We start from the raw sequence: 27,164 nt of genomic DNA, 5'->3' as shown, positions 1-27,164 counted from the left end.
GCAATCCTTAACCACATCATTTAGTGTCTCTCTGATACGGCCAACATGTTTGACTTTTCTCTGAGTCTTTTTTTTTTTTCTTTGTATTTCTGTGAGTTTATATTTCTCACAGGGGAAATATGGCATTCTCCCTCCAGTGCTCATGGTTGTGATTGTTTTGTAACCATGAACACGCTGACTCATACGTTTGCAGATTCATGATCAGTTAAACCTGGGTTGAGTAAGTAAGTTGATAACCAGCTTTGTGGTACCACGGATCCTGATTGCCGTTGTTGTGGATTAATTAATTTGGACAGACTGGAAGTAATCCTGCTAGGTTGACCTCACTTCATAGTACGGGCCTCTTTTTTAACTGCTAGTTATCTTGTTTAATACATTAGCCATTTATTGCTTTATAAAGTTTAACACATACTGTTTCTGCATTACCTCTTCTCCTGTCTTCTCCATTTTGAATATTGGTGAATAAAAACTGCCTCTGTGTTCCATCACTTACAAAAGGGAACCGGAAAACAAATGGTTTCCCTATTTAAAGTTGTTTAGACACACACAACTTAAAGTTTGAAAAAAAGTTTTAGTTAAACCTGTTTTGTTACAAGAATTGTAAATAAATCACTTTAGTATCCTGGGCTATGGATCGTACCTCTGGCTCAGAGCTTATTTATTTAGCTGTGCAATTGATGCCTTTAACTGTGTATGTTTTTCATTCAGTGGCAGCAGATGATCCCCTCAAATATTAGATAAGACATATTATGTTGAGCTGGAGGTTCCTTCCTGTTAAAATGGAGTCTTTCCTTTCCACACTCCCCACATGCTTGCTGAGTATGAGAGTTGCTTGGTTTATTTGCTTAGTTGCTACAGAGTCCATGGCTTGAATAAATCAGACAGATTTGCTTGAGCAGAAAACCTTTTATCAGCTGGCATAATAAACTGAACTTGACTGGATTGTAAAATAACTTCAACTGAACAAAGGGAATCTGTTTTTTCTGTAAAGTTAATGGAGATGCAATTTGCCTTACAATTAAGACAAAATATTACACTAAATTGAAGTGAAAAGAATTTTATCAAACGGGACACATTTTAATGTAAGATTACATCGCCCAAATATATGTCTCTTAATTAAAGTCATTTTCAGAGGGAGATTATGATGCTGCAATAAAAGATTATTGTCTCATAAAGTTTTATTGCAAACCTTTAGAAATAAGTGGGGAGGGTTCTGAATATTAGTTACAGGTGAACATTGAGGTTTTTGATTGTATCTGAATGGTGGGAATTAAAAATAAATCCCTTTATTTTGCAGAGTTCCCAGAAGGGATCACAGCCGGAGTATAGCACTATTGTAAATTGATATGAATAAAAAAAAAAAGACCAAGTTTGAAAAGTGTCTAGATCTCACAGTTGTTTTTTACTTTGGTCTTTTACTTTGTTTACAGGGGGCTACAAGCAGGTGAACCATATGGTTTGTTTAGTGAGGAAAACCTAAAGGTTACCAAAGTAAAGAATGCATTATGTATTAGCAGATCAAGGAGTTTATGTTTATCTTTTAAACAAAACTGTAATGGACGGGCTCTGAAGAAAGCTTTAAAGTAAACAAAATCCTCTGGGTTTCAACTGTTACTGATCTACTTTGTAGTGCAAACTTCTTCAAAAAGGAGACCAAGATAAATCTCATAGCAAAAGAGCCACTGATACCCAGAGACATGTGAGAGGCTGCTTTTCCCTCTGCCTGCAGGGTAAACCGCTGCACCAAGTCTGTCATGGTAAAATAAGGTCCTCTATTATGATTTCTTTTTCTGCACTGCATAGTTTGGTTGCTTTGAAAAAAAGTGACTATTTTATATCCTCAGGCATTCTGGTTTATTTCACATTCAAAGGGTGCTGAAAGGATTTGGTTCTTCTCTTGATATAGTTGTGCGAGGATATTCAACTGAGTTGAAACTGAATCCCTGAGTTGAAGACTGCTAAAGAACATCAACGGGGGTCATAAAATGCCCATAACGGACTGTGTGATAGATAGACGGACAGACTGACAGATTTACGATAGGTAGGTAAGTAGGTAGTAAATGTTATTAGCTCTACAACCAAGTAAAGTCACTTCCAAGGGCGTACAAGTAGAAGACAGGAAACTTGTGAGAGGAGTCTTTTGTTCCTGGCAGTGAGTTTGGAGCTATATTATTAACAGCTTTGTATATAGTCAGTGATGTGTGGGGGAGATTAAATGAGATGAGGCTTTGCTCCACATTCACTTTTAATTAATATTATTATCTACTACCCTTTCACCATAATACACACAGAGGCACTCTCATACACACTGAGAATCTTCCTGGACTTAGGCTGGTGGATCCTGTCTTCCAGAGGCAACATCTAACAGAAAGCTTCATCAAAAAATATAGAAAGCCATATTGTATTTATCAAGCCAGAAAGACAACAATATCCGCGCTGTAAACAGAGACCCTCAAACAGACCCGCAGTGATGCACACAGAGAAAGTGATGCATTCTCTTTGTCATGTTAATCAGTTCCTCGGGGGGTGATATGGTGCCACAATGCCGGCCGGAGTAAAACCAATTCCAGAACTGGTACATGAATATCACTCACAGAATTCATCCCTTGCACTCGTGCTTCCTGTTTCTGCTGCTTCCTAAAAATGATCTCTCCCTCCCTCTCTCTGAAGCGCTCATTATGTCTTCTTGGAACTGACCCCAGACTGAGCTTGGCTTAGTGTATGAGTAAACAAGAGCCCATTGAATCTGGGAAAATAACTATTGTGTAATAACTACTGGAAAAGGTAATTTTTTCCAAAACACTGACCTACATAAAAACACTCATGTATTAAAAATCTTCTAAAATTTAAGATAAATGTTGTTCATGATATTATGAAAGGTAAATTACATTTTTAATGGGAAGATAATTGTTACTTAAGTATGGAAAACAGCGCTGCATGTTCTAGATCTAGAAATCTCCTCATGTGCAGATAGAGTTCTCATTCTTGTGGTTCAAGCAACACTTCTGGTACTTGAGCTGCTTTTAGCGAGATATCGAAAAATTGATTAACATCAATATTAAACTAGTTATTTTAAACTATGGTAAGCTGAACTGTAAGATTCAAACACAGAGTATAAGTTGTTAAAACACATGGATCCTTAATTCCATCAACACATCTTTCATTGTTCTTGGTGAGAAAAGCTGAGCAAGAGCCAATGGTTTATAACCGGGGATGGATGAGCAAGCTTGACTCATCAATGCTGTATCTTTGCCCGTCCCTGATATATTATTAATCAAGTTTTACCTTCAAAGTATGGCCTTAATTCTCCACAATGGTTCACTTGAAGCCCTATTACATTCAGCTTATACAAAATACTGAGTCAGGTTCTGCTATATAAATATTAGCCTGCTGCTATATGCTGATGAGTTTATTTATTGATATTTTTAGAGATTTAATTTATTTTTATTTTATGATTGTTGCATCCTGTTTAATAAATATTAATCAAGATACTATTATAGGATTTCATTTTGAAGGCACTGTCTGGTTGGGTTGTTTAATTTGTATTTCAGTTTTGTATTTTCAGGTAATTAATCTTAGTGTTGGGAGCTGGAGAAAATCCACCTTTCTCCAGCAGAGTCCGCCGTGGATCCTTCTGAGTGAGCCTCCTGCACAGCTGCAGCCCATCAAGATCATCAGAGGATCCACTATATAAGCTGTCTTCAGACCTTGCCTCAACGCCGCAGTGTTGATCCAGTTGGTCAGCGCCTAAGCCTAGACTCTCAGTGTAACTTTGTGACTTTGAATCCAGCCTGGATTCTAACCGTTGTCTTTGTCTTCCAGGAAACCAGTGTCTCCTCTGTGAAGCTCTGGAAGAGCTAACCTGCCGAGCCGACCCTCAGAGCCAAACCCGAAGAACCATAGAGAACTTCCATGCAGCTCAGGACTAAGAGCTGGAAAACCCTAAGCCAAGGTCTGTTCTTAATAGACGTGAGACGCTGAAGCAGCAAGCGGACTCTGCTGATCAACTCCTCTCCAGATCCAACAGTGACTCTCCCAAAGCTAACCTCAAGAACCCTCAAGGTACAATCAGTTATCATCAGGAAATCAAGTCCCAACTTGCAACGCTAACTGAACTGTCTCTCACGCAGACTCCGGTGAACCAGTGTCCAGGCCCGAGCCAGAACCAGTACATTCTGTGTGCTTGTAACAAAATAAACTTGTTGAACTTTTATTCCTGTGTCCGTCAGTGGTGTTCTGCATACTTGGGTCGCTCTTTGAGAACCCATCATGACAGAACACTGCGGCCAAACTCAAGGCCCAGCAGATCACCTCATCCGTCGATTGGAGGAACAGGCGGCCCAGATCCATGGACACGCCCTGGCGCTATGTGAGTTAAACACCCACATTGAAAGACAAAATCAAGCTATCCAAAGCTATGCTAACTACATGAACAGCGCTAATGCTGCACCGACTCCTCAACCATTTCCGGGTCCAGTTCCACCTCCTAGGTCACCAGCTGTGACGTCATCCGAGTTCCGCCCAAGTCTCCCAGAGAGATTTTCTGGTAACATGAAAGATTGCAAAGGATTTTTATTTCAGTGCTGTTTGATTTTTCAGAACTCTCCAGGCAGCTTTTCCACGGATTAAAAAAAGATAACCTTCATCCTTTCTCAGCTAACAGGAAGAGCCTTGGAATGGGCTCAGGCAAGATTTGCCACCGACGATAGCCCTAACTGCTATTACTCTGATTTCATCTCCGAATTTACTCAAGTTTTCAACCAAGAAACTGATCAAACAATTGACTCTCGAGCTCTTTTCAATTTAAAGCAGGGAAATTCTTCTGTGGCCGAATTTTCCATCAACTTCCGGGTCAAAGCGGCAGCTTCCGGATGGAACCAAAGCGCTCTGAAGGGAGCCTATTTCATGGCTTTAAATGAGCATATTAAGGATGAGCTTGCAACTCTTGACGAACCAGCTACCCTCGAAGACTTAATTCGTCTTACGATCAGATTGGATAATCGAATCCGTGCCAGAAACAGTTCTAAAGAGCAGGGGACACGGGACACTTTCTTCTGCCTCACATAACGTGACTGTTTCTTCTTCCCCCACAGAGCAGCTGCCCATACAGAGACCTAAGGCTCAGCCTCTCCCTCTGCCTATTCAGGCCTCTCATTCGGGTGAAAGAGATGTCGAACCCATGCAGGTGGGACACACAAGGCTCACCCCAGAGGAGAGACAAAGATGTTTTCTAAGCAAATTATGCATTTACTGTGGTGAGAGTGGACACTTCATCGCTTCCTGCCCGGCTAAATCAAAAGCCTGGGCCCGCCAGAGGATCTGAGGAGTCTGGCGGGCCAAATTAACACTAAGAAATCTCCTCGATTGTTGCTTCCTGCCACGTTGTTTTGTTCTAACCCAAGCCTCTCCTTTTCTGCATTCATCGATTCAGGCTGTGAACGGAATTTAATCGATTCAAACCTCGTCCAACAACTCCAAATTGAAACCATTCCTCTGACTCAACCTCTTAGTGTTTCTGCTATTGACGGAAAGAGACTTCACCAAGTTACCCATCAAACTCAGCCCCTCGAGCTACTTCTGTCAGGTAACCACCGAGAGACAATAACATTTTTTGTTTTTCCTTCTGCATGTTCCCCTCTGGTGCTTGGTTTCGAATGGTTGGAGAAGCATAATCCTCACATTAATTGGACTGAGCGTCACCTGGAATCATGGTCTACTTCATGCCATGAAACATGCCTCCGTTCGGCTGCCCCCTTGGTGGGGTCTCCTAGAGGTGGGGGGGAGATGGACTCTCCTGACCTTTCTTCTGTTCCTTCCGAGTACCATGACCTAGCTCCTGTCTTCAGTAAGGTCAGTGCGACGTCCCTACCTCCACACAGACCATATGACTGCGCCATTGAACTTTTACCTGGTGCACCACTACCTAGCAGCAGGTTGTATAACATTTCCAAGCCTGAAAGAGAAACCATGGAAAAATACATAAATGAATCATTAGCTGCAGGAATAATCCGCCCATCTTCTTCTCCTTTGGGCGCTGGGTTCTTCTTCGTTGGAAAGAAAGATGGCTCCCTGAGACCATGTATTGATTATCGAGGTTTGAACCAGATCACAATAAAGAACAAATACCCACTTCCTCTACTCGCCTCTGCATTCGAACCTGTACAAGGAGCTACAGTTTTCTCTAAACTGGATTTAAGGAATGCTTATCATCTTCTTAGGATCCGCGAAGGAGATGAATGGAAAACAGCCTTCAAGACTCCATTGGGCCAATTTGAGTATTTGGTAATGCCTTTTGGTCTAACTAACGCTCCAGCCTGCTTCCAGGCCCTCGTGAGCGATGTTCTCAGAGACTTTTTGAATGTGTTTGTCTTCGTTTATATTGATGACATACTCATTTACTCTAGGAACCTCGCTGAACATAAGAAACATGTCGGCCTTGTTTTACAGAGACTGCTGGAGAACAAGCTGTTCGTAAAGGCCGAGAAGTGCGAATTTCACCAGTCTTCAGTCACCTTTTTGGGGTTTGTGCTCGAGGGCGGCCAGGTAAAACCATCTGAGGACAAGATAAAGGCAGTGTTAGATTGGCCAGTTCCAGAGACCCGCAAACAGCTACAGAGATTTCTGGGTTTTGCAATTTTTTATCGTCGGTTCATCAGGAACTATAGCCAAACCGCCCTTCCATTAACTTCTCTGACCTCTGTCAAACGCACTTTTCAGTGGACACCTGAGGCGCAAGCTGCGTTTGATAAATTGAAATCTTTATTCTCCAGAGCACCAGTGCTAATGCAGCCTGACCCTGCTAAACAATTTATTCTCGAGGTGGACGCTTCAGATTCTGGAGTTGGAGCAGTCCTATCCCAGAGACTTGACACGGACCAGAAGATCCACCCTTGTGCATTCTTCTCCCGTAGACTTTCTTCCGCTGAGCAGAATTACGATGTGGGAGACCGAGAGCTGTTGGCCATCAAACTGGCGCTGGAGGAATGGAGACATTGGCTGGAGGGAGCTGAGCATCCGGTTCTAGTATGGACTGACCACAAGAACCTGGCTTACATCCAGTCAACCAAGCAAGCCAATCCTCGTCAATCCAGGTGGTCCATCTTTTTCTCACGGTTTAATCTCATCATCTCCTACAGACCCGGATCCAAGAATGTCAAACCCGATTCTCTCTCTCGTCTTTACTCCGTCGATCATCCCGAGACGCCTGAACCAGTCCTTCCGGCTTCCTGCACTGTGGGAGTGGTTAACTGGGAAATCACTGACCTTATCAACTCCGCCCTGGCTACTGAACCCGACCCAGGTAACGGTCCCACTAACCGAACCTATGTGCCATCTTCCGTCAGGTCCCGTCTCATCCAATGGATGCATGCTGCCAAGTTTTCTGCTCATCCGGGAGTCAGTAGAACTATAGCTTTGATCTCAAGACGCTTCTGGTGGCCCACCCTCCATAGAGATGTCAAGGAGTATGTGTTGGCTTGCTCCACATGTGCCCGTAATAAAGCCTCACATCAACCTCCTTCTGGCCTGCTTCAGCCGCTTCCGGTTCCCTCGCGCCCTTGGTCCCATATTGCTATTGACTTTGTCACCGGCCTCCCCGTTTCTAGAGGTATGTCCACCATTTTCACCATTGTTGACCGTTTTTCGAAGGCCTGCCATCTCAAACCCCTTAGGAAACTCCCCACGGCCTTCCAGACAGCCCAGCTCCTCGTCAAACACGTCTTCCGCTTACACAGCATTCCCCAAGAGATCCTCTCGGACCGGGGTCCTCAATTCATATCCCAAGTTTGGAAATCATTCTGCTCCTCTCTCGGCTGTAAACCCTCTCTGACCTCTGGTTACCATCCACAATCAAACGGACAAACAGAGAGGATGAACCAGCAGCTGGAATCAACCCTTCGTTGCCTCACCTCTAACAATCCCGTGGACTGGAGCCAATTTCTCACATGGATCGAATACGCACACAACTCCCTCAAATCTGCTTCCACTGGTCAATCTCCTTTTCAGGTTAGTCTCGGTTATCAACCTCCACTTTTTCCCGCAGACGAAAGAGAGATTTCGGTCCAGTCAGTAAATCAACACATCCGACGCTGTCAGAAGATCTGGGGAGAAACCATTGCCACCCTCAACCGATCTTCAGAAACCAACAAACGCTTCGCTGACGCCAGGAGACGTCCCGCCCCCGAGTACACAGAAGGCCAAGAGGTATGGCTGTCCACTCGGGACATTCCCCTTAAGGGGATGTCTCGAAAACTCTCGCCCAAATTCATAAGTCCCTACAAGATCTCCCGAGTCATCAGTCCTTCAGCCGTCCGTCTCCAACTGCCTCAGTCTCTCCGGATTCACCCAACCTTCCACGTGTCCCAAGTCAAACCTGTCGTCTCGAGTTCTCTGTGCCCGCCTTCCGACTCCCCACCACCCGCCCTGGAGGTCGATGGTCATCCAGCCTTCACCGTTCGACGCATCGTGGACTCCCGTCGACGAGGTCGTGGCTGGCAGTACCTCGTCGACTGGGAGGGCTACGGACCGGAGGATCGCCAGTGGGTTCCGGGCTCGTACATCCTCGATCCTGCCCTTATCGAGGAGTACGAGCGTTCCTGCCCTTCGACCTCTTCCGGACCGCCAAGGGGCGGTCGTTGAGGGGGGGGTACTGTTGGGAGCTGGAGAAATTCCACCTTTCTCCAGCCCATCAAGATCATCAGAGGATCCACTATATAAGCTGTCTTCAGACCTTGCCTCAACGCCGCAGTGTTGATCCAGTTGGTCAGCGCCTAAGCCTAGACTCTCAGTGTAACTTTGTGACTTTGAATCCAGCCTGGATTCTAACCGTTGTCTTTGTCTTCCAGGAAACCAGTGTCTCCTCTGTGAAGCTCTGGAAGAGCTAACCTGCCGAGCCGACCCTCAGAGCCAAACCCGAAGAACCATAGAGAACTTCCATGCAGCTCAGGACTAAGAGCTGGAAAACCCTAAGCTAAGGTCTGTTCTTAATAGACGTGAGACGCTGAAGCAGCAAGCGGACTCTGCTGATCAACTCCTCTCCAGATCCAACAGTGACTCTCCCAAAGCTAACCTCAAGAACCCTCAAGGTACAATCAGTTATCATCAGGAAATCAAGTCCCAACTTGCAACGCTAACTGAACTGTCTCTCACGCAGACTCCGGTGAACCAGTGTCCAGGCCCGAGCCAGAACCAGTACATTCTGTGTGCTTGTAACAAAATAAACTTGTTGAACTTTTATTCCTGTGTCCGACAGTGGTGTTCTGCATACTTGGGTCGCTCTTTGAGAACCCATCATGACACTTAGGAAGATTGTTTGTTCATGTTTTGAAACAAACAAAGGGGATTTGGATGATAGAGAACCAGTCTTGCAGAAATGAATCCAAATTAATTTCATTGCATTTCCTCCCCTTCCCCATTAACTGTCATGTTTTCTTTTTACAAATATCAAAACGATAAACAGAAATATCATTAAAATGCATAGTTTTATGTAATTCAGTATACATTTTCCCCCTCAGGCCTGCTATAGGTGGGCCTGTTGAGATTTGTTTCCATGGGGCCCAAAATCCCTGGCGGTGCCCCTGCAAAGGAGCTCTACCATAGATCATTTTACCAGCTGCTGTTAGGCTGTTTAATCATCACTGCTCCCAACAAGCCCAAATATTTGTTTACAATCATGCTGTTAGTTGCAAAGTTTTAATCAGCTCAGTAGGTGTTTCTATACATTACTGCCTTTATTTACTCAGTTTTACCTGCTATGTTCACAGTTTTTATCTCGACACATTTTCTACAGCCAGGATGTCATTGGCACAGCTTTTTCATCTAATCTGACCATGCATTTTTTAAATGACTTTGTGACATAACATTGACATTCTTTGAGATATGTTCTTTTCCTTTAATTTACAGCTTTTTCTTTTTTACTTTTTTAAATATATCTTTTTACCCATTTTACACACCTAAATTTCCTTATTGTGGGAGAATACAGGGTTATTTAAAGGTCTAGCAACAACTTTTTTAACCGAAACGAATACCGGTAATAAAAAAAAAAAACATCCAGAGAACTTGTGGACTGGTGCAAGACAATTGGATTCATTTTAATGAAAATAATAAACTATATAAATGAATATTTTATACATTTTGGGACGAAAATTTTATAATATTTATTTCTGCTTATGATGCCCACACTGAAATAAAAGGAACCTACATAAATAGTAATATTAGGTTTAAGTAATGAAACATGGAGCTGAGGTAATGCTAGTTCCTTGTAGCTTCGGAATAGCTTGGATCTGAGAAATGGAAACTTGTTGCCTGTATATTTAAACCTTAATATACTACACTTATTTATAAGACACAATTTAGTCAGAGAAGAAAAAAAAAAATAGGACGCATTAAAGATACGTAGGACGCATGCAAGGACTTACCTTGTATCCCTGGTTGATACCATTAATGAACTGCTGAGGTGGAGGGTTCCAAGTGAAGCGGATGGTGGTGGAGTTTATTGCTAAAATTTCCACCTCTTGTGGAGGTGCTGTGGGAACTGAAAACAGAAACACAGAAAAAAAAAAAAAAAGTAGTTCATTAGCAGGAAATGGAAATGTGAGATTAGAAAAATGCACTCTGGCTTTTTCAACGTAAAAAAGCTGAAAATAGTTCCTACAGCTCCTTTGTTCCACATTTATGTCCAGCTCATTTTCGAATTTAAATGATCTGCTTATTTTGCAGAAGCTAAATGTCAAACCTACTGATCTGTGCTTCGCTGCAAAATGACCTAATTTCTCCAAACAATGACATCTAATATGTGGTACTTTGCATTTATGTATTTTGCATATCATTACCTTTAACAAGACTTAATAAGTGATCTATTTCAGGCTCACTGTACATAATGGTGGGTCACTGAATGAGTCCTGAAGCCAGTAAATTCTCCTACCATTAATCTGTTAGGCCCTACATCGCTACAGCAGATTTTATTGACTAAAATAGATTGAAACTAATAAAAAGAACTGATACTTTATTCATAATGTTTCGACTTGCAACAGATCCTCCAGTGACTGAACCCTGCAGTTGCATCATTGTTTAGAAACTATGTCCTAGGATAGCTCAACATGTTGAGCTATCTTTAGTGCATTTATACAGAGTTCTTTTTTATATATACACATTTATTCTATTTCTTTTATAAATATAAAAACACTGCTTGATAAAAAAAAAATCATAACCCCGACATTTTCTCACATTAAAACAGCAAATGTCAGGGTGTTCTACTGGTATATTATGTGATGGACCAAAATAAAATAGAGGCACTTTTTTTTGCAAAAAACACCACAAAAAGCTGATGAATTAATATGAATGTTAATAATATTAAGTGTAATGTGCATTTGGCCTCAGTCCATTTTGTTCTTTACACCTTCATAACACCTGTAACAAAAAATAGCCTAGGGAAAGTACTTATGAATTAAAAGTGATGTTTATTCTACTTTTGTATATTTGGCATGGTCTGTTAGAGTTTAAGGTTAATCCTAGATGGCATTTATCGAAACTGAAACAAGCAAATGGTGTTTCGCTCTGGTGGCTCAGGTAATGGGACGAGCCTCAGTACCACATACCGTATTTTCTACGGACTATAATCCGCTGATTATTCCCCACGCTTTGAACCATGCGGCTTTTAAGAGGGTGCAGCTTTTCTGTTGATTTTTCCTAACCGCCAGAGGGGGAAATCACAGTTGTAAATGAAAGAATAAGGGGCTAATTTTCTTTTATCACAAGAACATGCTAGCAGCAGGCACGATGGAGAACAAACGTCCCGAATTCCCACATTTTGACATTTATTTGCCTCATTAAAGCTGCCGAACAAATAAAAAGACTGGGTTCAACTCCTGTCCTGAAAATACCGTATGTTTTAGAACTGTCCAGCCATTATAACATAAAGGAACATCCTTTTTCAAACCAATTCTAGATTAACAAAAAATAAACAGCCACAAAAAAAAAAAATAATTATTGAAGTCAGATCCAATGGCTCTATTTAGTGAAAGACTGGTTTCTGCACAACTGTCAGACCCAAAGTAGTGAATGATCAGTTTTGTAACTTAAATGGCCTAGAGACAGATTTTATTATGCTGGAAATGGAACCCCAGCAGAGAAGCAGCCACAAGGCCAACGGTATCAGTGGAGGAGCTACTGAAATCCATAGCTGAGGTCAAATAATCTGACAAAATCAGAGCTAGTACTACTGCATAAGCTACTCAAGTCTGGCCTTTATAGAGGGCTGATAAATAGAATTGCAGAAACAAAAGGAAGCCTCGCTTGCGGCTTGCCCGAGTTAGAAAGAAATATCTCAAAGATTAAAATAAAACTTTTTCACCCTCATCGGTCTTGATAATAAAGGCAAAACTGAAATCAGATAGAGGCATACATAAAAGACTTGGAGCTGTATATGCATTGAAAGGTTGTTCTGCAAACTAATGTCTCTAATTAACCTGATTACAAATAGGAATTCACATTTAAAACATTATTTTAATCATTTATTATTTTCCATCTACTGCACAATCCTCTTATATTTTTCTCTGCTCACTTTAAACCTCTATAAAAACTACTAGATTTTTTATATAAAAGGTTGCGCATGTGACACCAAAGCAATGGACTCAAATGAAAGCAGAATTGAAAAAAAACTTTGCAGTCTGTAGAAAACACACAAGATGCAACCAAATACTATCGCATTTAAAGGTTTTCTTTCATGCAAATCTTTGGAAGGTGTTTGAAATCTATCAGAGTTGCTGTTCAGTGGCAGATAAAGAGAATCCTTTGTGAATGAATATTAAAGCCAGAGAGAGACAGCGAGACACAGAGAGGAGTGATCCTTAATCGTGTGTCCATGTGTGTGTGAGTCTGTGGGCAAGTCATGGTGATTACATGTTAACCGGTTTATGCTGCTGCTTTAAAGCCACAGAGTGGTAACAGTCTGTTGCATGCTGGAAATGTCCTTTAAATCATATTTATGAACTAAAGTTGCCATATGACACTTGTATATGTAAGGAGGAAATGCACACAGAATCTTCAGGCTGGAAAATATCTTCAGCAAGCTTCTTCAAAAGCGAGAGGCCAGAGAAACGACAGCGAAGAGTGAGAGGACAGAGAGGCAGACAGGAGATTAATTGATGTTAAAGATGTTCTCTAAGTCTCTGCCATGCAGGCTCTTCTCCCGGGATGTGGGTTTTTGCCCCTAGCAGCTCACAGCTCCAGATAAAACACTAAACTATGCCCTTCAGGGGAATCTTAGTATGCGCTGAGGCAGCTCGCAAGAGAGCGGGAGAAAAGTAATGTTATCAGAGTTTAACACAGACTTCAGCCACATCCTCTCAGAGACAGTAAGAGGAAGAAAATGTCCAATCCATCACAGCCACTCCTATTAAACCACATTAGAATAATTAATGAGCCTGACTCCGTCTCCTGAGTCTATAAACCTGTCCCGCACTCTTGTAATGATGCCTGCGACTTCTACGTGTAGGTGTGCGAGAGTGAATCCGCACATCTTTAATAATTATAATATACTGTTGGAATAAAAATCAGCAAGAGACAAGAACGCGTTTAAAGAAGATTAAACCTTACAACCACTCCTGCTCATCTCTCTTAACACTCCCTACTTATATTTTCTTCCATGTTCACAACTACATTTCTGATTTATTTTTCCGAGCTGAAGGTACGTTCCACTGAGAAGCCATGTCTTCTAAAATAAACACACTATAATCTGACAGATTATATATCACTGGAGCTGTTGGAAAACTCTTTCCCCATTGATTCCTTCCATCCCACAGTTTTTCCAGCTGCTTGTTAGCCAGATGGAAGATGAACTGGAATCCCTTCGGCATATCCTGGGTCGCCCTTAGGGTCTCCTCCCAGTTGACTGAAAACTGCTTTGCCTGCGAGGAGATGCCTCGGGGGCAACTTTAATCTAAATCAGAACAGCATCAACTGGCTCTTCTATAAGCTGAGTAATACCGAAGGCGTTTGAGGCAGCGGAGAGAGCTTGCATGTACATGTCAGTCATCCCATCACAAACTAGAACATTAAAAACAGGTGAGAGGAGTGGATCATGTCATGGTTACATCATCCCTGTCAGTCAAATCGGCTGTAGCTCCAAAATATGTGCAGCTCTTTGCAGTTGCATCAAATGTGCTTGAAGGCAGTGCCTCTTATCTTAAAACACAGCGGGTGCAGGACTCGTCTTATTGCATGTTTTGGAACCTTGTTAAATAAATTCAGCAAAATGTCTCTCTTTCAGAGGTTATGATTCAAAGTGTGCCGTAGATCATGAGCCAGGGACGTTCATGAGGAAGGAAACAAGCTTGCAAATCTCCACCAACCTCCCTGCAGGGTGTACTCTGTAACAGGGCTGCTGTAGACGCCCAGGCCGGCTCCTGTGTAGGCAGCCACCTGGATCTGGTACTGAGTCCAGATGATGAGGTCCTTCAGCAGACAGTAGTTAGTTTCTGGGGTGCTGATATTCTTCTCCTGGTAGTCTCCCGGCAACCCAGCCAGACGGTACCTAAAGACACACACACACACAAACCATTTACACTCGTTCATTTGTTGTACCAGGACGAAATGTAAACCTGTCCACAGGGAGCAGGTTTGATTAAAGTTTGTTAAATTACAGACTAATCTAAGTGGTTCTTATTAAATATAACACAGTTATTAGTTTTTAAGCATTACATTTTTGAGAAATAGGCCTGATTTATAACTAATATAAATATTCAGAGGACTTGTTTACTCTTACGCTCATTTGCTGAACTGAATGGTTAAAACGAAATAAAGTAGCGTACTAATTAATGAAAGGACCATTAAGCAATCTATTCATGATGTGTCACAGAGTAAACCATTAAAAAGTTTCCTAGGTATGGATTTGACATTTTTAAGTCAAAATCTCCCAACTTTATATGTATTTTATTATATTATGCCAGGTTTTAAACTACTACTTTTACTGTGAAGGTCAACATATTCTATTACACTTCTTTTATAATGCCTTTTTCCTTTCACCATACATCTAAAATGCAACCCTCACTTATTTTAGGATATTTTCTTAGAATCGACAGACTTCTTCTAAAAGGTTTTTGCACCTTCACCATCGGTTTCAGCCTTTATTTGGACCATTACTATTTTTTTGTCATCTTTTTAGTAGAAGGCAATTTGAAGTTTGAAAACCTAGAAAAAAGCTGTGCTCATATATACCTAATTAGACAAGGTAAAATTCAATCGTTAGCTTGTTTCCTTCAAGTCCTTAGCTAATAGTGTAAAAATTATCTATCCTGATCCCCCAAATTCCTTTTGTCAATGAAATCATATGCAGTTTGTAGATATGGAGGCCTCCAACTCCTCATGTATAAGTGGTTTGAATATGGAATGTATTGGTGGAACGATTTGGATTTCATTGCACCAGTTTAGTGAGATCCTTTCGTTGCAACCTGAGGACATAATATGCACTGCCTGTTCTGTCAAAATCCTGCAAACCAGGCAGTGTGACAAGCTCAAACTGGAATTCTTGGGCAACACACTTCAGTTCTGCTAGTTGGACTGAAAGGATATGTATCATATATTTGCCTATACTTTATCAACAGACATTACAATTTTCATTTGAAGTAAAATTTGGTCATGCTATTAACTGCTCTAAATACTTTGCATTGGGTGCAACAACTTGTTGACTGCAAAAGACCTGCAGAGACCATGCTAGTTTAAATATATTTCAATCCCCAAACACCTTATAATTGAGAGCTAGATAAAAAATAAACAAGAAAAAAAAATGCATAAAAGTTACGAAATGTCAGCTTGGCAGCAAAAATATTAACAAATTATGAAAGCAAAAATATAAACGTGACTCAGTGTAACTTTAGCCTAAAATTTACATTATATGTGTCCTCTTTCAATTTTGCCAAGGGATTATTACATAACCATTTAAGGATTTTCAGCAAAAGACAAGACCTTTTAAAGACCCGTTAAGACAGAAACTCTGTAATTGTATCTTTAAATAGTGCACCTTCAGGGCCTTTGCTATAGTATATGTGATTTAAACACCCACTTAAAAGAATATATGACCCACAGAGACAGGGGAAGTGGAATACTACTTTAGTATTGTACATATCTGATAGAGCTGAATGGAGCAATAATCCCCATGTCAGCGTTTTAATATGACACCTATTCTCTATAACAGGATGTTCCAACGATTCACTGGCTGAGTCAGCACTCAATCACACATGCATATTGCCCACACACACACTGACAAATACAAATTCTGAGTAGGCACCGGGGGACGACATCAGCTCTCTGCAGAGGTGAGAAGATAACCCTTCTCGCTTCTATCTCCACTAGCACACAGGGAGAAGAAGCAGAGGGGGAGGAGGGGGGGCTGACTGAAGCCAGAGGGACGGAGGAACTAGGAAAAGAGAGCGAGAAGCTAGCAACTGAGACAACCACAAGAAAAAGGAATCCAAAAGAGGAGGGCGGAGGGAGGTAGAGGCACTGTTCTTCAAAACTGAAAAGATACAGCAGGGATGTCTGAGTGTGTATTGCTGCTTTTTAAAAACTGATTTCTGAAGTGGAGTCAGTGAACGAGGATAAAGACCTGATAACTTTAACTACAATTATATGCAAATGTGTGTGCAAGACACCTGATGACAGTTTGATTACACAGAGTGTGTCATACTTCAGGTAGACAGCACAGAGGACATCAGGCCAAGGGCAGCAGCGACATCCTTAAAGAGCAATCGTTCTTGTGTGAAAGTGTGCTACCATGGACATTTTTTTTTCTTTTTTGGTATTTGACAAAAAAATGAATAAAATATATGACAGAAAGTGCTATTCATGCTTTGCTGAAATGTTTTCTACTAACACTAATATCATTATTTAGTAAGGATGACCAATATAGGTCACTGTTAATATCTGATATTATGGCTTGCAACTGATATTTACCAATATTATACATTTCTCTACACTTTGAACACAGCGAAAAACCCACCACAGTGTTGACATTGCATCTCTTCAGTTAAACACCCCCAATCCTGCACATGACCAATCCCAACATATATTCTTTATTAAACAAAACAACACCAATTAGAAGGATTAAACAGTGCTTGTTAATATCTGCTAAGTTCTACTTATCATGACTGATATGTTTAGAAAAAGGAGCAATATCAACCAATACGGTGGCAAAAAATCAATCAGAAACACTAACAGTACTACATTCCTAACCTTTCATAAGGTTAGGAATGTAGGTTAGCAGCTTTCATAATAGTACAAGTGTGTCTGCAATTGGATCTAATTCAGGAGAAGTAAGAAAATGTAATCAGTTAAGAAAAAGTACCACTTGAATATAACAGTACATCTTCAAACATCTTAGTATCATGAAAAGCTTCAATATTTTTTTGCATCATTACAGAAAATGAAGCTCGTTTATTATATATTTTCATTGCACATACAGAGAAATATTACAAGCTCATTTCTTGCAATTGTGATGAGTGTTGCTTGAAGAGAATGAAAACCTGGATTTCAGAGTTTCAGAAAGTCGACTAGTACTTTTATTGTAACAAATGAACTTAATTGGAACAGATTTTCAGATTCATTGAAAATTACAAGTCAAATCACTAATATCAGTTTTGAAGTACAATTATCCTGGGCCTTTGCAATAGGCTGATCACAAATAACCAACTGGTGTCCGAGATAAATCCCTGATGGATGTAATTCAATGTGTGCGACAGTATTCCCACGTACAGTATTGCTAGTTTCGTTTCTTACTATTTTAAACTGGGTCAAGTTTTGAGTGTGTTTAGTGTGTGCTCACCTTAGTACATATCCTCGGAGGACACCATTAAGCTCTGATTCTGGGGGAGGCTGCCACTGGACCATAATGGACTGGTTTGTGCGACCGCTCGCAACAATGTTGTTAGGAGGAGCGCTCGGCGCCTCCTCCCGAAGCATCATCCTAGGAGATACATAGAAATTAAAGGAGAAATAAAAAGTGAAATGTAGAGAGAGAAGAAGTACAGCTATAAAAGCGCTAATAATTTTGCAACTTGATCACACAACCACGGCATATTCATTAATGTGTATATCAAACCTTTATGTTTTCTCCTCTGGTCTTTACTGACATTCGCTTTTGTTTCATAGACTGACAGAATCTAGAATTCTTTGGATCTACAGTCTGCATGTTGTCAGTTACTGTAAACATCTGTTTTATTAATAGCAAACCTTTATTCATGTCTACGCCCTCCTTCAGCTTATTGTATAGGGTAATTAGCAATATAAAGTCGCTGAATACATTACAATACAATGTGTGATGAGCTGATCATTGGGTCAGAGTATCTTTTATTTTGCAGCTCCTGTAGGGTGTTTCTTCAGTGATTAGTATCTATTTAGTATTGGCTTTTTTTTTTTTTTTTTTTTTGTAGTTTTTATGGCACAGGTTGTTTTTTTTTCGGGTATGAGAGAAAGGGAGAGACTATCACTATTATTGCTGAGCTCTTTGTACATTAGATAGATGGGCAGGCATGGGCGACAATTTACTGGAAAACATGTAGCACAAAAATCAACATCTAGAAGTTTTGCAAGACATGTGAGTTATTGTGATGTCATGTGCAATGTTCTACTAGGAAACCTTGCATATGGTGTACATTTTAGGACATCCTCAGTTCTCAAGAAAAAAACTTCTCAGGTCTCAGGATATAGGTTTTTGTTTGTCAGGAATAAAAGTTCCCAGGAAACAGAAAAAAAGTTGTCAGTTCTCAAGAAACAATGGAGATCTTTTTAGAAATTAAGTGAAATTGCGACTAACTGGCTAGATATTGAAGTTTAAAAAAGAAACGTTCTCGCCTAAAAACACTTCAAAGTAAATTTTGGGTCTTATAAATTGAAATAGCCACAAAGCTTTCCCTTTAGTTCACTTTTGCTCCATTTGTGTTCTGTTCAATTCTGTTCAGATTGTGAAGTTTTCATTGTAAAAACCATATTTACATATAGAAACAACTTAAACTCACCATGGATGTACTTACATTCCCTAACTATTCAATAACTTCCTTCTCTGCCACTGTTGCAAAATGATGACATATTTGCTTCACCTGAGACAGTCTGCAGTGTGGGATCCGGAGTATCCTTTGATTTCGGAGTATCCTCGAATTTCCCATAAGTCATTGTGGACCAAAGCAGATTGGTCAGCTCGGACAGCAATGGTGGCAAGAAAAGTGGTTAAAATGTATATATTAACCTTTATATAACCCAAAATAAACTTGAAAGGTGTTTTTAGGAGAGAATGTAGCTTGTTTAAACTCAAATATCTGCGTAGTTGGGAGTTATTTCACATAATTTTAAAAGGGAGCTCCATTGTTTCCTGATAGCTGATAAATAAAAACTTTTATCCCAAGAACTGGGATGTCCCAAAATGTACACTCTACCTGCAGATGTTAGGTAGACACATATTGCCTAACTAGATGGTGCTACACACTATTGGAGCTTTTCCACTTGCTAACTTGCTATCTAGGCTTTTCTAATACCGTATTTTCACGACTATAAGGTGCACCTAAACGTATTTTTTTCCCCTCAAAATGTGGGGTGCGCCCTATGGTGCGGTGCGCCCTATCTGCGGACGTTGTTGAGACCACCATGAGTATGTGAGAACCTTAAAGGGGGAAGTGTGGGCGTGGCTTGTGTATAAAAGAACAGGTATGTGCTTTATGCAGAACATTGTTGTCTTAACAACCCTGGAAATGGCAAAGAGACACGCCTATGAAGCCCAGTTTAAACTGAAGGCTATCAGCTACGCAGAGGAACATGGAAATCGAGCAGCTGCGAGAGAATTCAATATAAATGAATCGATGGTTCGCAAGTGGAGAAAGCTGGAAAACGAACTCCGACTGGTGAAGAAGACGCAGCTGAGTTTCCGCGGACATAAGGCGAGGTGGCCCGAGTTGGAGGAAAGACTCGAGCGGTGGATCGTGGAGCAAAGAACGAGTGGGGCCAGCGTTTCAACGGTCACTGTTCGACTAAAAGCAGTAAAGCTGGCGGAAGAAATGAAAATTGAAAATTTTCAAGGAGGTCCATCGTGGTGCTTCCGTTTTATGAAACGGTGCAATTTTTCCATCCGGACCAGGACTACAGTTGCTCAGCGACGTCCGGCGGATTATGATGAAAAGCTGGCGAGCTTCCACTCTTTCTGCAGCAAGCACATCGCTGACAAAGTCATCCAGCCAAGCCACATCACCAACATGGACGAGGTGCCGCTCACTTTCGACATCCCGGTGAATCACACCGTGGAGAAGAAGGGGACCAGCACTGTAGCGATACACACAACGGGGTATGAAAAGGCGTCGTTTACTGTTGTGCTTGGCTGCCACGCAAATGGACAGAAACTGCCGCCTATGGCGATTTTTAAAAGAAAAAGGAAAGTGACTCTGACAGCGAAGAAGAAGGGGAAACTGGCATGTCGGATTTAGCGCAGCTGTTTAATTCAGAAACAGAGGATGAGGACTTTGAGGGGTTTGAGTAATACTCTGTAATAAATACATGAATAAAGCACAAGCATACTCAGTTTTGCTCCAGCTCTATTTTTCTACCTGAAAACTTAATTCAACAGCAGCCTCTGGCCCGCGGCGCATCCGGGCTCACCTCCGCAGGTGTTTTTTTTATCTAAATAATCTAAATCTTTTTAAGTGAGAAAGTCCACCTGAAAATTTAATCATTGCAGTCAGTTCATCCAGATTATTATCCTGCCTATGTTTTAAGTTAATTTATGCGTCAATAAACGAAGAAGAAGGGGAAACTGGCATGTCGGATTTAGCGCAGCTGTTTAATTCAGAAACAGAGGATGAGGACTTTGAGGGGTTTGATTAATACTCTGTAATAAATACTTGAATAAAGCACAATCATACTCAGTTTTGCTCCCGCTCTATTTTTCTACCTGAAAACTTAATTCAACAGCAGCCTCTGGGCCGCGGCGCATCCGGGCCCACCTCCGCAGGTTTTTTTTTCATCTAAATAATCTAAATCTTTTTAAGTGAGAAAGTCCACCTGAAAATTTAATCATTGCAGTCAGTTCATCCAGATTATTATCCTGCCTATTTTTTAAGTTAATTTATGCGTCAATAAACTGTATCAGAGGAGTAATCACAGCCCTGTGTCATCAGCGATGTGTCTCTCACGGCCGGTTCCCAGGTTTGAATAATACTTTGTAATAAATACACCTTGCAGCTTTATTTGCTGTGATCAGTGGGAATAAAGTAGTTTTAATATGTTTTTAAGTGGGAAAATCCACCTGAGAGGACATGTACCTGTATATAAAAAACGCGCCCTATAGTCCGGTGCGCCTTATGTGTGTGTTAAATACAGGAATGGCACACATAACTGAGACTGCGCCTTTTAGTCCGGTGCGCCTTATGGTCGTGAAAATACGGTAATAACGGTTGAATTAAATTACTCTTTCAGTACTTGGTTGGCTGGGGTTCTAACATGCAGAGCCACCTTAGAAGACTGTCAGTCACTGATTAATTATGGGGTAGAGTCATAAATTACCATGTACGCATTATAATAAATAATATCTTGAACCTTTACATTGTTGTATGCTGAGACCATACCTGTATGACTGCTATAGCAAGCTACCATTAGGTAGTGTTAGCCTAACCTGACACATCCTTCAGCCCGTAACCCTTAGTTACAGCTCCATAGCTTCCCTGTCTCTCCTGTGGCCATCCAGGGTGCTTTGTTTCCAGATGCAACAGCCTCTGGATGGTTTGTTTGTGTCACAGCAAATCACATCATGTTACGTCATTGGACTGTGGCAGCATCTGTTTTTACAATCACTAACACATTGGGATGGTTACCTTATTATGATAGTTAAAAACTAAGTGTGTAGAACAGAGTCTACCAGAGACAAGCTGAGCAGAAGGTAGCAGATAAAACTATCTCCTGGAAATGGTATATTCCTAATATCTGTTTTTGTTTTTTGAGCTTAATAATGCACTCCGCCACATTGCAAAAGTTGTTTAGGAATGATTTGAGGAACAAAACAATGTGTGTGTCCCCCAACAGTTAATGGTCTTAAATCTTCGGCTGCTAAGATCCAGGTACCAGTTACCACAACATCTTTTTGATGTTTGTTTACCTCTATAAGATCAATGTAAAAAATCAATCCAGACAATTTGACATTACTTAATTTTCCTAATTTAATTCACAGAATTGTAATAGAATTGTAAGTTGCTTTATCAGATCTGATTATAATTAAAAGATCAAGAGAGGTGAAAGCTGAATTCTTTATAGCTGCATTTGAATCAGGCCCTTTTTGGTTCAGTCTACAGGCCATTTCTGCATTCTGGAGTCTATGACTTGACTTAGCAAATGTCTAAAAACAATAAAATGCTGGGGAGCTCTAGGCAATTGGTTTTAATATTCTGGTCGGTTTGACCCTATTCAACCCCGGCCCACAATTTCCCTTACAGTAGAAGAGCAATACAGTCTGACAGTAGAGGGTAGTTAAATCAGCTCCAGTAGAAAACGAGCAAAGACCTTGTCTTTTCATTCCTAGAAAAGCTGTATGATCCCTTACTGCCTCTGCCCGGCCTCTGCCTCTCCAAACTGTCTCCTCATCTTTACTTTGACATTTTGAACCAACTCTCTATTTTCCCCCCGCCCAATCTGCAAACTTCCACCTTTTATCCAACATGTCCTTTGGCCCCAATTATTTCATCCTTCAATCTTTTACTCATCTCCTTTCTCCCTTCTCTACCCTCAAACTTCACCCATGATTAAAGCCTCACGGCCTTCACATGACCAGTAAAGCACACAGGCTGAGTTGGTCAGCCTCTGGCTTTGCTGTAAGCAGCTCAGCAAACATAATCGGAGCCGTACGTGCAAACACATACACACACATTTCTCTCCCGCTTAAGACAGGCCGTAACATCCGACGGTCTTTTCCCTTCCATGGATAACGCCGTAGGATTTACATTACCTTGTCCCTGAAACCCTGCTTGTTTCCCCTCTGTGCCCCATTTCCCCCCTGAATTATTCTCTTTAAGCTATCGAACCATTAGCTACGATATGACTGCCTGTATTTGGGTGCCTGAATCTGTATGTGTCTATAAATGAGTATGCTCCTCCATATGTGCGTGAAAGAAGGGGTGTGAAAGCTGTTAGCAAGAGACTTGCGCAGGCGGATATATAGCACAGGCCAGTGGTTTTACAGCTGTGCTTTACTTCCATTAGGTTAGGCACTGTCAGACACCAGGTGCTTCAGGCATACAAGCACGCGTAGAAACACACACTGGCTAATGGGCCTTGTGTGAAAGAGATGGGAATAAAGGTAGGTGTCTGCAAATTGGGTATATATAATCCTCAATTATATAGCTGCTTTTGACTGCAATTGATGATGCAGACTGAAACGCATACATTGATTTATGCTGTACAAACACCTGAACATCCTTACAGTTGTAGAAAAATTGCACACATACTTTCTCTTTTTGGAAATACAAAACATGCAGTGACACATTTATAGAGTAGCTGTAGGTAAGAACCCCGAAATCTCAACACTTGTCACCAACTTTTTGAAAAGCATTGTAGCCCATTTAACTTTTCCACATTTTGTCATTCGAAAATCACCAAAGATATTCTTTAGGGATTTGACCGCAACAGACCATCTCAAAGTAGCTCATAAATTTAAAGTGGAAGAGAAATGAAAAAATAAAAAAACAGATATGTGCATTTGTATTCAGACCATTGTAGAGAGAGATGTCTACAACTGAACTCTAGTTACAGCTGCAAGTCCTTAGATTTTTGGTTTTTGTTGTTGTTTTTTATCAGCTTTTAACATTCAGAAACCAAAACTTTCCAACATTTTTTATTTGTAGTTTCAGTAACTAGCAGTGTGTTTTTTTCAAGTCTTCATTCATTTTATTTCTGGATTTCATGCAATATTCTTCAAACTATTCGATTCAATTCTATTAAAGTTTTGGCCTTATGTTTAAGGCACTGTTCTGCTCTAATCCCCTCACTTGTTCCATTTTAAGTTTATTTTTTGCAGATCTTTTTTTCCCTGAAACATTCTGCATGTTCTCATGTTGCTCATTCATCTTCCTAAAGACTTTTCCACTGCATAATGCTGCCACCACAATTTTCCCTTTAGTTTTTTATATATAGTTGCTTCTATTTTTTTCCTTCCCCAGAGACCAGATGAGTTGTTCAGTGTAAAGGTTCACCCACCTAAGCTAGGGACGTCCTTCAGCTCCTCCAGACTGACAGCAAGTCTCTTACCCTCTTTTTCATGGTAATTATCTTGTTCTATAGCCTGTAGGGTTAGGTGGATGCAGTGTTTGACATTCCCCTTTTCTCCACTGGAGGTGATGGATTAAAGAGTGCTCTGTTGTTGTTGTTGCTGGAGATACTCTTTTACATCTTAGTCCTGCTTTAAACTGTTTTACATCTCCAGCCTTTACCTCTTTTTGTTTCTTTTTCTTTACCAATCCTCAGTGTCAAATCTATGTTTTCTATTTAGGTAATTAAGCACTGAATTAAATCTAGTATCAACGTGCAGTTAGGTGAATTACAAATGCATGCCACAATCATTTAGATATTCTTTAAAAGTTAATTTCAAGTTATTTTAAAACCCAATGAAAGCATTGAATTGTCACAGATGCATGAAAGAATCTGGAAGTTTAAAGAATTTGAACAGTTTTGAAAGGTAAAGGACAGGTAAGTAGTTCCCACGATGTGTTCAGTAAGAAGATTTAATGAGGAAAAAAACACTATCAACCCATTATTTTTTTTAAATTTGACAGAGAGCATCAATGTGTAAAGCCTTCATAATTACCTTCAGCAACCAAACAAAACAGACCAAAATGTAAAGCTGTGTGACACACTTTCTTTGTCCCTTGTTATTAAAAAAAGAGGACATTTCCTGCGGGAACAGCTCGTAGTCTCCGGTCTGTTAGGGAAAAATGTGTCTGAGAGTATTCCTGTGTTAGTGCCCATGCTGTGGCATTTAATAAAGGTTTCTATTAGTTTCATACTTCTCAGTTTAATGCCTGTTGGGTTTTTTAATAAATCCACATATAACCTGATCCTTTAGTTAAATGGTGTTACTGGGATAGAAGATCTCCCAGGATTCATATAAAGTATTCATGTCAAAATTGTATCTTTTTCCCAAATCATTATAACCAAACATATTGACCTAAAATTTCATAAATAATGAAAATAACTGAATGAAAATATTGGGTTCTGATTTGGGCTGCACAAAAAATATAAAAATGAGACAAGAACTCAGTGTGGACAAAAAAAATCTTAAATGAATCCATGTGAAAAGTCATTTACTTTTCTTAAAATATATACTTTCATTCTAGTTATTATAACCAGAAATCAGGATTTGAAACTGAAACTTTTTCCCTACAGAATTTTCTTTATTCCAGACTTTTTAGAGCGGATAGGAACCCTGGCATCCTCCTCTTCAAACAGAGCAGAACAGTTCAACTCAGATCTTGCATGAGGAAAGTGATTGATACAAATTGACAGCAGAGCAAACACAACATGAAACAGAGAGCGAGCACAGATGAGATGTGACTCGGAACAACCAGCCCGAACAGATGAGCTTATTTTTGCCGTGTTTGACACAGAAAATCTTGTCTCCTTTAAATGTCGAGTAGTTTTGCCGGGGGCTTAAAAAAATGCTCAAATGGAGAGGGGTGACACAGTAAAGAGACTCCGTCAGGCAAAAATAGAGACACTTTCAGCATATTCTCACAATAAATCAAAGCCAGCTGCAGAGAACATTTGCTGCTGCTTATGTGCTTTACGGCTGTCTTTTCAGTAAAAGCACATCTGTGATCAATGATAGTTTTTGCAGCAGAACATGAATAATTTGTGAAGAGCGTAAAATTTTGGGAGGTGAAATGAATTTAGGATAAAACATTAAAAGACGAGTAAATACGATTCTCTACTAAACCACTGCATCAAAAAATCCATTAGATACTATATTAAGTTTATAGTGAATAATGTTTTTATGAGCACAGAACGATCAAATGATGAACATTAAACAGCTGTAATATTCTATAGTTAAAGTCAAACACACCAGATAAAGTGATTTGTGCTAAGGAATAATCTGCCAATGATTTAAGGAGGATTGTGTGTGATTTTTTTTTTTAAGGCAAGTTCTTTCACTAATGTTCAGTGTTGTTGTCTGCACTACACTTAACTTGTTTTAACATAACATGTTTTTAGAGAAAGTAAAGGTTTATAATCCCGAATTGGATGCTTCCTCCTGAGGATGCATTATACAAACCTGGGATTTTAAGATTTAAGGTTGTGAATTCTTTTAACGTAATCACTCTGTTTGATCACGCCTTGTGTAAATGAGGATCCCACCTTTCTTTTCTTTTAAAAAGAAATTGAAAACTAAAAACAAAACAAGAATGAAACAAACAAATAAGAACCTAAATAAATGAAATAGAGAGCTCTAAGTAAATTAAGAAATAAAGTGAATAAGTTAATTGACGCCAATCAAAAATACAAATGAAGATGCTAGAGTAGCTGCTAAGTGGGAACTGTTTTGAGTTTGCTCAAGTGCGACATTTCAGGGCCTTAAACGGTAAAAAAAGATATCCCTTGACCCTGTGAGAGAGTGTCCTATCTTTTCTAACTGCACAAACAGCATCAGAAAACAAAACAACAGAGATAAATTATTTGAATTTTAGTGTAATAAAATCCTCCAACAGTCAAGCAAGGTTATGGAAACAATAATGTTTTTATTATTTTTACTTAGCCCTTTATAGGACACACAGCACAGTACTTTTAAAATCCAAATTTCTAGCTAAGAGTGTTATTGGAGAACAGGACAAGACCCTATTACTTTTGTAACATATAAAAAGTATATTTTGATGACTAAAATCAAGGTCAATGTAATAACAAAAAATGGCCACTTACCCTAATAAGTAAACAAACAAACAAACAACATGAATGAAAAACACTCACTGAGTGAAAAACACTTTTTTTGGTACAGCATAACATTTAAGAATTAATGCAGATACAGGCACTTACATATTTTTTAATTGCTATTAACTTTTCAAATACTTTTTTCTCAGCTTAATTTGTAGCACATAGTATGTCAACAAAGGGCTCATCTAGATGGGGAATCTAATTGGGGAATCTAATTGTTGGGGGGG

The 27,164-nt window shown here is 40.1% G+C and overlaps 1 protein-coding gene across 2 annotated transcripts in view; it reads right to left on the bottom strand.

The window, feature by feature from the left end:
* The window catches only part of LOC119783647 (protein sidekick-1-like), a 433,545-nt gene that overhangs the window by 86,699 nt on the left and 319,682 nt on the right, over nt 1-27,164 (bottom strand). For both annotated transcript variants that reach the window (XM_038285267.1, XM_038285266.1), the window contains exons 16-18: nt 17,816-17,956; nt 14,349-14,530; nt 10,416-10,531 (exon numbers count right to left, since the gene is read on the bottom strand). In XM_038285267.1, the coding sequence (XP_038141195.1) occupies nt 10,416-10,531; nt 14,349-14,530; nt 17,816-17,956 (439 nt within the window). The remainder of the gene's footprint in view (nt 1-10,415; nt 10,532-14,348; nt 14,531-17,815; nt 17,957-27,164) is intronic.

This window comes from Cyprinodon tularosa, unplaced genomic scaffold (assembly GCF_016077235.1).
Source record: "Cyprinodon tularosa strain WSP-4 unplaced genomic scaffold, ASM1607723v1 ctg21, whole genome shotgun sequence".
Classification (NCBI taxonomy): Eukaryota; Metazoa; Chordata; class Actinopteri; order Cyprinodontiformes; family Cyprinodontidae; genus Cyprinodon; species Cyprinodon tularosa.
This window is presented reverse-complemented; position numbering and strand designations above follow the sequence as displayed.